The sequence below is a fragment of the Bombina bombina genome, chromosome 4 (assembly GCF_027579735.1).
Source record: "Bombina bombina isolate aBomBom1 chromosome 4, aBomBom1.pri, whole genome shotgun sequence".
In the NCBI taxonomy this organism is placed as follows: Eukaryota; Metazoa; Chordata; class Amphibia; order Anura; family Bombinatoridae; genus Bombina; species Bombina bombina.
Window position 1 is genome coordinate 782564674 of NC_069502.1, and position 13861 is coordinate 782578534.

Below are 13861 nucleotides of genomic sequence, written 5' to 3' on the forward strand. Positions count from 1 at the left end.
AGAGGCGTGGGCCTGGAGCTGCAGCTCCTCGCAACCCCAGCATTACATTAATCAGCCCACAGCTCTCAGTTATGGGGAGTAAGTGAAGTGACGTGCCGCATTGTAACCGGTTCGTGTGCCGGTACTTTTAGACCCCTTTTTTAACCCCTTCCCGCCGGGTCTTATTTGTCTACATTGGAACAAAGTTCCAATGTAAACAAATAAGTAAAAATGTAAATCATGCGATCATGTGATTTCAATGATAGTATCAAGTTAGGGGGGGAGTGCCTATGACCCTAGGCATGCCCTCCAGCCCGCGATCCCAGTTAGGAAGCAGTTATGACTTCAGTACAGCCAAACGCCTAGGACGTTCCATGCCGTCCTAATGGCGCTAAAGCCCAGCGCAGTTAGGGCGGCATGAAACATCCTAATGGTGGGATGGGTTTAGGGTCTGCATATAAATTTCTGGCTATTAAACGACAAATAGTATATTTTCTAAAATTGCCTAGTGGAACAGGGCTAGGGTTAGCTAAGGCTGTAGGGTACCTTCTATAGGCTTTTCTTAACTCAGGCTTTTTTGAGTTGTGGTAACCCAAAAACACACACTTGTTTTAGTTCCAATTTTTCCTGGGGCCACAAAAATGAGTTCAGAGGACTGTATGTAGCCCTTGGGCTGCAAGATGACCATCTCTGGTTTAAACAAATAGTTTTGTTTACGGGACATAAAACCCACATTTATTTTCATGATACATTGATCTAGATGTATTGTTCTTGGTTTCTAGAATATTGCATTACATGTTTTATTTAATTATTTCTTGCTTATTTAACAGTTTGTAAATATTTTCTTGCAGAAGGCGGCAAATCAACTTACAGAAGGGTAAACAGCTGCTTAGAGAAGGCAAATTGTCAGAAGCTAGAGAATGTTTTACACGTTCCGTTAATATAACCAGTTCAATGGCACATGATGTTATTAAAGTAAGTTTTTTTTTTTTTTTTTTTGTTTTTTTTTAACATTTAAAAAAAGTGTCCAATGTCCTGTCCTTTACCTTTTATTTCTTTGCCTATTTTACAAGGTGTCCATTTTTTTGTCTTTAATAAGATGGTGAGAGATCACTAGTCTTGCATGTGAGATTACTTTGCCTATCCACCAAGAGGAGGCAAAAACACCCCTACATACCAGTTTTTCTCAATAACTTACTCCCAGTAATCTGTTACTTTTTTGCCTCCTAGGAGACAGTAGAAAATATGGAATGCTCTTCTTGTTGTTTGATAGGGGTTATCTAAACGATCTGAGACCTATTTGCTCCCTCAGAGTGCCTCCTGAACAGAGGGATGAAAAGATTTCAGACAGGAATTTAAAATCTTATCACAGTCCCATAAGGGGAAATGCAGATTTATTTGCCAATTCCCTGGTCTACAATGTGCTGCTACAGTACACAATTTTCCAAAGCCCATTGGCTATTCTCCGAATATTTATGCATAGTGTTCACATAGCCTGAGGATTTTACACACTAAAGATTTCATGCACTTCCTCAGTATGGATGCCGCCATTTTTAACCTAGGGTTCACTGCAGGAATCTGAAGGAGAGTTGTTACATACATGCAAACACATCAACACTGGAATGCAGGGAAAGCTAGATTTTAACATAGCAGCACCCATGACTAGAAGGAGGGGTGGAGTAACCTCAGTACTATGATAATAAAATGTATTTAGTGTTTAATGTCCGTTTTAAGAAGTAACTTGCTTTTAAGAGCTTACCAGTTCTGACACTGGCATACGCATGCTCTCCTTGATTAGCTACTTACTGGGGGTTTTGAGCTCTGATACCCATATATTGCTCTGGAAAGCCCCAGGAATCTCCGGGCATTATGGGCACTTACTCCCCTTCCTAATGAAATGGCGGACATCTTTATTACTGGCAATTTGCAGTTTCTAATAAGTTTGAGGGCTGTATTGGAGGGAATAAGAAAATCTCTTTACATGTCAGAGCATTTTCTAGCAGTTTTCTGTTAAATCCTATGCTTATGGGTGTGCTTCATGTATGTTATTTGAAACTTAATTAACAATATTTTGTCTTTGTTCTGGTGTCTAAGTTATCATATTCCCCTCAACCTTCTGGGGTTTTATCACATTGTTGTGCATTTATCATTTACTGTTGCTTTTTCCCTTTTATAACTATAAATATGGGGTAATTTAGTGCAAAGTATGTCTTCATCTACTGGAGATGAAGGCAGATTATCTGAATAAGTAAGCCCTTTTTTTTTCTTTAGTCTTATAATGCACGCAAAGTTGTGCCTGGTGTAAGCCTCATCTCAGCTGTGTAATTTGTGTGCTGAGCATTTCATTCTGATCAGGGTGGCTACAGGGTTAATACCCCAGAGCCTCAAACCTTAAAGTGCTCTTGAACTATCTCCTAGATTAAAAGAAAAAAAAATCCTTCTGCTATAGTTAAACATGATGGATGCACGCCTCCCCCAGCCAAGTGCAGATAGGTGACTACAGTGTGTGTGTGGGGGGGGTGTAGGCTTACCTCTCATCATGAACAATTCTCTCCTTGGTGACCTATGTACAGGGACTTTTCTAGTTCCATAAACCTAAAATGACATGAAACCCAAAGTTTTTTTCTTTTATGCTTCAGATAAAGCGTGCAATTAAAACAACTTTCCAATTTACTTCTATTATCTAACTTGCTTTATTCTCTTAGTATCCTTTGTTAAAAAGCATACCTAGGTAGGGTCAGGGGCAACAATGCTGTTTTGTGTTAGATAGCTGCTCTTTGCTGGCGGCACATATATGCTTCTTGTTATTGTTTCACTTGATGTGTTCAACTAGCTCACAGTAGCATAGTCGATTCTTCAACAAAGGATACCAAGAGAATGCAGCACATTTGATAATAGAAGTACATTTTAAAGTTGTTTTAAGATTGGGTGCTCTATCTGAATCATGAAAGAGAGAGTTTTTGGGCTCCCATCACTTTTCTCATTACTGGGGCCTCTAATAGAGTCGGTGTCCATGAAGCTGTCTCTGATAGTGGATTTCTGACGAAAACTTCAGGCAGATTTCACCATGTTTCAGTACACTCTTTCTTAACTAAGTGTATGGAGGTTGAGGGTTGCTGCTTAGAAAGATCCAGTTCCTTTTTTCAGGTTTCGTCTCAGAACTTTGCATCTCTTCTGCGTCAATAGTACGGAGATCACAAGGACTTGTCTCAGAAGAATCCCTTGTTCAGGTGACTAGACAGTCCTAGTACTGGTGGCAGACTCAACATTTCATACTTCAGGGGACAGTTAGACAGTGATCTTAACAGATGCCAACCTGCAAGGTTATGGGCTGTCTGTGGGTCTCTGAGGGCAAAAGGAGCTTGGTCTACTCTAGAGCAGTGATTTTCAACCCTTATTTTTTTTTTTGCTGTGGCACACTTTTTTTACATTAAAAAAAATCCTGCGGCACACCACCATCCCAAAATTTTACAAAATCACACATTGTAGCCTAATACAGCATATATATATATCTAACCCTGCACACTGTGATTGTGTCTTCTACCTGTCTGCTCAATAAATTAAACACTTTGGCAAGAGCTTTGCAGTTCCGCGTGTTTTTTTTTTTCTCTTTCTCACACTCACACTCACACTGTCATGCCATGCCTCCTACAAACTATACATGACATATTGACATTCATTCACAAACAATCCAGTAACGTGCATTCATAGGAGGCAGGTGAGGCAGCGCCTCCCCTGGCCAATGTGTGTAATTACACTCTTTTTAATAATTAAAAAAAAAACAAAACACTTTTTTTTCCCCAAATATTTTTATTTATTTATCATCTATGGTGACCCCCCACCCCTGCCACCAAATTATTGGGTTGTTTCGAATTTCTTTTTACATATATACACACACACAACATTCATATTGCGCAAGGAAGTAGAGGCCAGCTAGCCTTCCATTGCACAATATGAATGTATGTATTTTGTATGGGCCACAAGAGACTGCCACCCTGTGGCAAATAAGAGCTAATGCAGTGTCTCTTGCGGCCCATACTGCTCCCAACCGGAGGCTTGTCTTCAAAAGCCTCTAAAGCACTGCCCGCCCCTTAGCCAATCAGAGTGGAGCATTGTCATCTGACTCCTCTCTGGTCTGGGGGGGGGACTGCTAGAGTGCCAGGAGGGAAATATGTGAGGGACTCTGAGACGCAGAGCTGTCACACATGCAGCACAGTCAGGCTGTCAGCACAGCACACAGACCAATCAGTCCATCAAAGGATGCAACTGGATCATGTATGTCTTGTCCCTGCACAGCAGCACAGCAAGTGAGTGAGGTCTGGCTAAAAACGTGTTTTCATTTTAAAGGAGAAAAATCCAGGGAGGAGAAAAACTCCATTCAGCACATTCACATTATCTTAAGAGATTCCAAAAGGGATTCAGAGAGCTTGACCCTATTACACACATGATACATCTTCCCAGTTTGTCACCTGCTTGTACAGCTTCACTTTCACACTGCATATCTGCCGCTCAGTGCTGTATGTTAATGAAACATTTCTAAGCACTGTTAGAGGTGAGATAATTAAAAAAAAATAATATTCCTTTAATATAAAAAAAACACATTAAACATGCCAGTAAGTTAGGAGCAACGTTTTTGGCCAGGACACTATACCCCATGTGGATTTTCCTAAACCTGTCACAGAGAGCTGCACGGTCTGAAATCCCCTCCCCCTTCTTTCTGCTTGAGAGCCATGCTGACTCTAAGTGTCTCACAGCAGAACGGCAAAGATGTAATAAACACAGACAAAGATCAGAGGTAAGAGGACCAGAGGTTATCTGTTTATGATGATTTTAGTCTGTGTTTAAATCATTATGCTGTGAGACCCTCAGCATGGATGACATCTGCTTCTCTTATGTGCTGGCCTGGGCAAGTGCTGTCAGTCTCCCTCTCTGCAGCTTACACAATTGCTCAGTTTATGTAATCAATTTGCTCCTACAGGTTATGAGCAAAATTAAATAAAAGGCAATATTTGTGTGTAAAATGTACAGTGTCCTATATATATTTGTAGCAAGTGACTGTTCCTGTGTTTTTTTATTTATTTACAGAGCATTTATATTTTAAGCTTTGTATTTAGTTATTTTAACTGCCCTGAAACTATTGCCCATGAAATGCATGCTATAAACCAGTCCCCATAGCTCTGCTGCTCAAACATATTTTCTCTTGTAAGGTGTATCCAGTCCACGGATCATCCATTACTTGTGGGATATTCTCATTCCCAACAGGAAGTTGCAAGAGGACACCCAACAGCAGAGCTGTAATATAGCTCCTCCCCTAACTGTCATAGCCAGTCATTCTCTTGCAACTCTCAACAAGCTAGGTCGTTGTAGGAGAGAGTGGTTAAATAGCTAGTTTATTTTCTTCAATCAAAAGTTTGTTATTTTTAAATAGTACCGGAGTTGTGCTATTTTATCTCAGGCAGTAAATAGAAGAAGAATCTGCCTGAGGTTTCTATGATCTTAGCAGGTTGTAACTAAGATCCTTGTTCATTATGTTTAAAAGCCATGGTGGAACCCCCTCTTAGAATGTGTACCAAATGTACTGATTTCATTTTATGCAATAAAGATCATATTCTGTTTTTAAAAAATTATCACCAGAGGAATCTGCCCCTTTGACTCCCGCCCAAGGGACTCGCGCTCAAATGGCGCCAAGTACATCTAGGGCGCCCATAGCATTTACTTTACAAGACATGGCGGCAGTCATGGATAATACACTGTCAGCGGTATTAGCCAGACTACCTGAACTTAGAGGTTAGCAAGATAGCTCTGGGGTGAGACAAAATGCAGAGCATACTGACGCTTTAAGAACCATGTCTGATACTGCCTCACAATATGCAGAAGCTGAGGAAGGAGAGCTTCAGTCAGTGGGTGATGTTAATGACTCAGGAAAGATACCGGATTCTAATATTTCTACATTTAAATTTAAGCTTGAACACCTCCGCGTGTTGCTTAGGGATGTTTTAGCTGCTCTGAATGACTGTGATACCATTGCAGTGCCAGAGAAATTGTGTAGACTGGATAAATGCTTTGCAGTGCCGGTGTGTACTGATGTTTTTCCAATACCTAAAAGGTTTACAGAAATTATTAATAAGGAATGGGATAGACCAGGTGTGCCGTTCTCTTCCCCTCCTATTTTTAGAAAAATGTTTTCCAATAGACGCCACCACACGGGACTTATGGCAGACAGTCCCTAAGGTGGAGGGAGCAGTTTCTACTCTAGCAAAGCGTACTACTATCCCTGTCGAGGACAGTTGTGCTTTATTAGATCCAATGGATAAAAAATTAGGTTACCTTAAGAAAATATTTATTCAACAAGGTTTTATCCTACAGCCCATTGCATGCATTGCCCCTGTCACTGCTGCTGCAGCGTACTGGTTTGAGTCTCTGGAAGAGGCTTTACAGGTAGCGACTCCATTGGATGACATACTTGGCAAACTTAGAGCACTTAAGCTAGCCAATTATTTTATTTCTGATGCCATTGTTCATTTGAATAAACTAACGGCTAAGAATTCTGTTTTTGCTATACAGGCGCGCAGAGTGCTATGGCTTAAATCATGGTCAGCTGACGTGACTTTAAAATCTAAGCTACTTCACATTCCCTTCAAGGGGCAGACCCTATTCGGGCCTGGTTTGAAGGAGATTTTTGCTGATATCACGGGAGGTAAAGGTCGTGCCCTTCCTCAGGACAGGTCCAAATCTAGGGCCAAACAGTCTAATTTTCGTGCCTTTCGAAACTTCAAGGCAGGTGCGGCATCAACTTCCTCTAATAATAAACAAGAGGGAACTTTTGCTCAATCCAAGACGGTCTGGAGACCAAACCAGACCTGGAAAAAAGGTAAGCAGGTCAAAAAGCCTGCTGCTGCCTCTAAGACAGCATGAAGGAACGACCCCCTATCCGGTAACGGATCTAGTAGGGGGCAGACTTTCACTCTTCGCCCAGGCGTGGGCAAGAGATGTTCAGGATCCCTGGGTGTTGGAAATTATATCCCAGGGATATCTTCTGGACTTCAAAGCTTCCCCCCCCCCCCCAAAAGGGAGATTTCGCCTTTCACAATTATCTGCAAACCAGATAAAGAGAGAGGCATTCTTACACTGTGTACGAGACCTCCTAGTTATGGGAGTGATCCATCCAGTTCCAAAGGAGGAACAGGAACAGGGTTTTTACTCAAATCTGTTTGTGGTTCCCAAAAAAGAGAACCTTCAGACCGATTTTGGATCTAAAGATCTTAAACCAATTCCTCAAAGTTCCGTCGTTCAAGATGGAAACTATTCGTACCATCCTACCTCTGATCCAGGAGGGTCAATATGACTACAGTGGATCTAAAGGATGCTTATCTTCACATTCCGATACACAAAGATCATCATCGGTTTCTCAGGTTTGCCTTTCAAGACAGGCATTACCAGTTGTAGCTCTTCCCTTTTGGATTAGCTACAGCCCCAAGAATCTTTACAAAGGTTCTAGGGTCGCTTTTGGCGGTCCTAAGGCCGCGGGGCATAGCACTAGCCCCTTATTTAGACGACATCCTGATACAGGCGTCAAACTTCCAAATTGCCAAGTCTCATACGGACGTAGTACTGGCATTTCTGAGGTCGCATGGGTGGAAAGTGAACGAGGAAAAGTGTTCTCTATCCCCACTCACAAGAGTTTCCTTTCTAGGGACTCTGATAGATTCTGTAGAAATGAAAATTTACCTTGACGGAGTCCAGGTTATCAAAGCTTCTAAATTCCTGTCGGGTTCTTCATTCCATTCCGCACCCTTTGGTGGCTCAGTGTATGGAAGTAATCGGCTTAATGGTAGCGGCAATGGACATAGTGCCGTTTGCACGCTTACATCTCAGACCGCTGCAACTATGCAGGCTCAGTCAGTGGAGCGGGCATTACACAGATTTGGCCCCTCAACTGAATCTGGACCAAGAGACCAGGGATCCTCCTCCCTGGTGGCTATCTCGGGTCCATCTGTCCAAAGATATGACCTTCGCAGGCCAGATTGGGGTGCAGTCTGGAACTCCCTGAAGGCTCAGGGATTGTGGACTCAGGAGGAGTCTCTCCTTCCAATAAATTTTCTGGAACTAAGAGCGATATTCAAGGCTCTTCAGGTTTGGCCTCAGTTAGCAACTCTGAGGTACATCAGATTTCAGTCGGTCAACATCACGACTGTAGCTTACATCAACCATCGAGGGGGAACAAGAAGTTCCCTAGAGATGTTAGAAGTTTCAAAAATAATTCACTGGGCAGAGATTCACTCTTGCCACCTATCAGCTATCCATATCCCAGGTGTAGAGCACTGGGAGGCGGATTTTCTAAGTCGTCAGACTTTTCATCCGGGAGAGTGGGAACTCCATCCGGAGGTATTTGCACAACTGATTCTCCGTTGGGGCAAACCAGAACTGGATCTCATGGCGTCTCGCCAGAACGCCAAGCTTCTGTGTTACGGATCCAGGTCCAGGGATCCCAAGGCGACACTGATAGATACTCTAGCAGCGCCCTGGTCTTTCAACCTGACTTATGTGTTTCCACCGTTTCCTCTGCTCCCTCGACTGATTGCCAAGATCAAGCAGGAGAGAGCATTGGTGATTCTGATAGCACCTGCGTGGCCACGCAGGACCTGGTATGCAGATCTAGTGGACATGTCATCCTTTCCACCATGGTCTCTGCCTCTGAGACAGGACCTTCTACTTCAGGGTCCTTTCAACCATCCAAATCTAATTTCTCTGAGGCTGACTGCCTGGAGATTGAACGCTTGATTTTATCAAAGCGTGGCTTCTCCGAGTTAGTTATTGATACCTTAATACAGGCACGAAAGCCTGTCACCAGGAAAATTTACCATAAGGTATGGCGTAGATATCTTTATTGTTGTGAATCCAAGAGTTACTCATGGAGTAAGGTCAGGATTCCTAGGATTTTATCTTTTCTCCAAGAAGGTTTGGAAAAAGGATTGTCAGCTAGTTTCTTAAAGGGACAGATTTTTGCTCTGTCTATTCTTTTGCACTAGCGTCTGGCAGATGTTCCAGACGTTCAGGCATTTTGTCAGGCTTTAGTTAGAATCAAGCCTGTGTTTAAACCTGTTGCTCCACCATGGAGCTTAAACTTGGTTCTTAAGGTTCTTCAAGGAGTTCCGTTTGAACCTCTTCATTCCATAGATATCAAACTTTTATCTTGGAAAGTTCTTTTTTTTTTTTTTTTTGGTAGCTATTTCCTCGGCTCGTTGAGTCTCTGAGCTATCTGCCTTACAATGTGATTCTCCTTATCTGATTTTTCATACGGATAAGGTAGTCCTGCGTACCAAACCTGGGTTCTTACCTAAGGTGGTATCTAACAAGAATATCAATCGAGAGATTGTGGTTCCATCCTTGTGTTACACAATCTGGACGTGGTCCGTGCTTTAAAGTTTTACTTACAAGCTACTAAACATTTTCGTCAAACATCTGATTTGTTTGTTGTCTACTCTGGACAGAGGAGAGGTCAAAAGGCTTTGGCAACCTCTTTTTCTTTTTGGCTAAGAAGCTTAATCCGCTTAGCCTATGAGACTGCTGGACAGCAGCCTCCTGAAAGGATTACAGCTCATTCCACTAGAGCTGTGGCTTCCACTTGGGCCTTTAAAAATGAGGCTTCTGTTGAACAGATTTGCAAGGCGGCGACTTGGTCTTCGCTTCATACTTTTTCAAAATTTTACAAATTTGATACTTTTGCTTCTTTGGAGGCTATATTTGGGAGAAAGGTTTTACAGGCAGTGGTTCCTTCCATTTAAGTTCCTGCCTTGTCCCTCCCTTCATCCGCGTACTTTAGCTTTGGTATTGGTATCCCACAAGTAATGGATGATCCGTGGACTGGATACACCTTACAAGAGAAAACATTTATGCTTACCTGATAAATTTATTTCTCTTGTGGTGTATCCAGTCCACGGCCCGCCCTGTCATTTTAAGGCAGGTAATTTTTAAATTTAAACTACAGTAACCACTACACCCTATGGTTCCTCCTTTCTCGGCTTGTTTTCGGTCGAATGACTGGCTATGACAGTTAGGGGAGGAGCTATATTACAGCTCTGCTGTTGGGTGTCCTCTTGCAACTTCCTGTTGGGAATGAGAATATCCCACAAGTAATGGATGATCCGTGGACTGGATACACCACAAGAGAAATAAATTTATCAGGTAAGCATAAATTATGTTTTTTTATTAAATGTATTCCTTTTTAACCACTGCATGGAAAGCAAATCGGGAAACTCACTTAAGTAAAATTTAAAAAGATAAAATAAATTTAAAAAACATAATTGTTATTTATTTTTTGTTTAAAACTCTTCTGTTATTGTGTAAAATAAAAGATTAGAAAGCTAACATTTCCTGTTTCTCTTGTTAAGTGTATCCAGTCCACGGATCATCCATTACTTATGGGATATTAACTCCTCCCCAACAGGAAGTGCAAGAGGATTCACCCAGCAGAGCTGCTATATAGCTCCTCCCCTAACTGCCATTACCAGTCATTCTCTTGCACCCAACGACTAGATAGGATGTGTGAGAGGACTATGGTGATTATATTTAGTTTTATACCTTCAATCAAAAGTTTGTTATTTTATAATAGCACCGGAGTGTGTTATTCCTTCTCTGGTAGAATTTGAAGAAGAATCTACCTGAGTTTTTACTATGATTTTAGCCGGCGTAGTTAAGATCATATTGCTGTTTCTCGGCCATCTGAGGAGAGGTAAACTTCAGATCAGGGGACAGCGGGCAGATTAATCTGCAAAGAGGTATGTAGCAGCTTATTATTTTCTGACAATGGAATTGATGAGAAAATTCTGCCATACCGATATAATGTAAACTCAGCCTTAAATGCAGTAGCAGCAACTGGTATCAGGCTGTCATGTATGTATATTTTACACTTCAGTATTCTGGGGAATGGCACTTCACTGGAATTATACTGTGTGCATAAGACTTTAGCCTAATTTGCAGGGACTGGCAACAGGCTCTTTAATAACACTTAATTTATGTTAAACGTTTTTTGCTGGCATGTAAAATCGTTTCATTTTCTGAGGTACTGGGTGAATAAAATGTTTTGGGCATTATTTTTTCCACTTGGCAGTTGTTTTATTTAATTTATGACAGTTTACTGATCTCTCTCACTGTTGTGTGTGAGGGGGAGGTCAAAAAATTCAGTCAGAAGCTCATTGTATTTCCTGCATGATCCGGTTCATCTCTACAGAACTCAGGGGTCTTCAAAACTTGTTTTGAGGGAGGTAATCATTCACAGCAGAGCTGTGAGATTGTAGTTGACTGTGATAAAAAACGTTTATTTCTGTAACTTTTTTTTCTGCTATCAGGGTTAGTTATCCTTCGCTAATGGGAACAAGCCTTTGCTAAAATTGTGTTTTTTACAAAGATTTGATGCTATAACCTTTCAGTTTATTAACTTTCAACTGTCATAACTCTTTCTGTGCTTCTTATAGGCACAGTACGTTTTCATATTATAGTAAATTACTTGAAAAGTATTTCCAAGTTGCTAGTTTATTTGCTAGTGTGTTAAACATGTCTGATTCAGAGGAAGACATCTGTGCTATATGTGCTAATGCCAAAGTGGAGCCCAATAGAAATTTATGTACTAACTGTATTGATGCTACTTTAAATAAAAGTCAATCTGTACAAATTGAACACATTTCACCAAACAACGAGGGGAGAGTTATGCCGACTAACTCGCCTCACGTGTCAGTACCTGCATCTCCCGCTCGGGGGGTGCGTGATATTGTGGCGCCGAGTACATCTGGGCGGCCATTACAAATCACATTACAGGATATGGCTACTGTTATGACTGAGGTTTTGGCTAAATTACCAGAACTAAGAGGTAAGCGTGATCACTCTGGGGTGAGAACAGAGTGCGCTGATAATGTTAGGGCCATGTCAGATACTGCGTCACAACTTGCAGAACATGAGGACGGAGAGCTTCATTCTGCGGCTGACGGTTCTGATCCAAACAGATTGGATTCAGATATTTCAAATTTTAAATTTAAGCTGGAAAACCTCCGTGTATTACTAGGGGAGGTGTTAGCGGCTCTGAATGATTGTAACACAGTTGCAATACCAGAAAAAATGTGTAGGTTGGATAAATATTTTGCGGTACCGTCGAGTACTGACGTTTTTCCTATACCTAAGAGACTTACTGAAATTGTTACTAAGGAGTGGGATAGACCCGGTGTGCCGTTCTCACCCCCTCCGATATTTAGAAAGATGTTTACAATAGACACCACCACACGGGACTTATGGCAAACAATCCCTAAGGTGGAGGGAGCAGTTTCTACTTTAGCTAAGCGTACCACTATCCCGGTGGAGGATAGCTGTGCCTTTTCAGATCCAATGGATAAAAAGTTAGAGGGTTACCTTAAGAAAATGTTTGTTCAACAAGGTTTTATATTGCAACCCCTTGCATGCATTGCGCCTGTCACGGCTGCAGCAGCATTTTGGTTTGAGTCTCTGGAAGGGACACTTGAATCAGCTCCATTAGATGAGATTACACACAGGCTTAAAGCTCTTAAGTTAGCTAACTCATTTATTTCAGATGCCGTAGTACATTTAACTAAGCTTACGGCTAAGAATTCCGGATTCGCCATTCAGACGCGCAGAGCACTGTGGCTAAAATCCTGGTCAGCTGACGTTACTTCTAAGTCTAAATTTCTTAATATACCTTTCAAAGGGCAGACCTTATTCGGGCCCGGATTGAAAGAAATTATCGCTGACATTACAGGAGGTAAAGGCCATGCCCTGCCTCAAGACAGAGCCAAACCTAAGGCTAGACAATCTAATTTTCGTTCCTTTCGGAATTTCAAAGCAGGAGCAGCATCAACTTCCTCTGCTCCAAAACAAGAAGGATCTGTTGCTCGCTACAGACAAGGCTGGAGACCTAACCAGTCCTGGAACAAGGGCAAGCAGGCCAGGAAACCTGCTGGTGCCCCTAAAACAGCATGAATTGAGGGCCCCCGATCCGGGAATGGATCTAGTGGGGGGCAGACTTTCTCTCTTCGCCCAGGCTTGGGCAAGAGATGTCCAGGATCCCTGGGCGCTAGAGATAATATCTCAGGGATACCTTCTGGACTTCAAATACTCTCCCCCAAGAGAGAGATTTCATCTGTCAAGGTTGTCAACAAACCAAATAAAGAAAGAGGCGTTTCTACGCTGCGTACAAGAGCTTTTATTAATGGGAGTAATCCATCCAGTTCCACGGTCGGAACAGGGACAAGGGTTTTACTCAAATCTGTTTGTGGTTCCCAAAAAAGAGGGAACTTTCAGGCCAATCCTGGATTTAAAGATCCTAAACAAATTCCTAAGAGTTCCATCGTTCAAAATGGAGACTATTCGGACAATTTTACCCATGATCCAAAAGGGTCAGTACATGACCACAGTGGATTTAAAGGATGCTTACCTTCACATACCGATTCACAAAGATCATTACCGGTATCTAAGGTTTGCCTTTCTAGACAGGCATTACCAGTTTGTAGCTCTTCCATTCGGATTGGCTACGGCTCCGAGAATCTTCACAAAGGTTCTGGGTGCTCTTCTGGCGGTACTAAGACCGCGAGGAATTGCGGTAGCTCCGTACCTAGACGACATTCTGATACAAGCTTCAAGCTTTCAAACTTCCAAGTCTCATACAGAGTTAGTACTGGCATTTCTAAGGTCGCATGGATGGAAGGTGAACGAAAAGAAGAGTTCTCTCTTTCCACTCACAAGAGTTCCCTTCTTGGGGACTCTTATAGATTCTGTAGAAATGAAGATTTACCTGACAGAAGACAAAGCTTCAAAATGCATGCCGTGTCCTTCATTCCATTCAACACCCGTCAGTAGCTCAATGCATGGAGGTGATCGG

At 42.0% G+C, this 13861-nt stretch overlaps 1 protein-coding gene across 1 annotated transcript in view; it reads left to right on the forward strand.

The window, feature by feature from the left end:
• Positions 1-219: 219 nt before the first annotated feature.
• The window catches only part of EXO1 (exonuclease 1), a 169241-nt gene continuing 155599 nt past the window's right edge, over positions 220-13861 (forward strand). The window contains exons 1-2 of the mRNA XM_053712281.1: positions 220-251; positions 831-954. Of these exons, the coding sequence (XP_053568256.1) occupies positions 220-251; positions 831-954 (156 nt within the window). The remainder of the gene's footprint in view (positions 252-830; positions 955-13861) is intronic.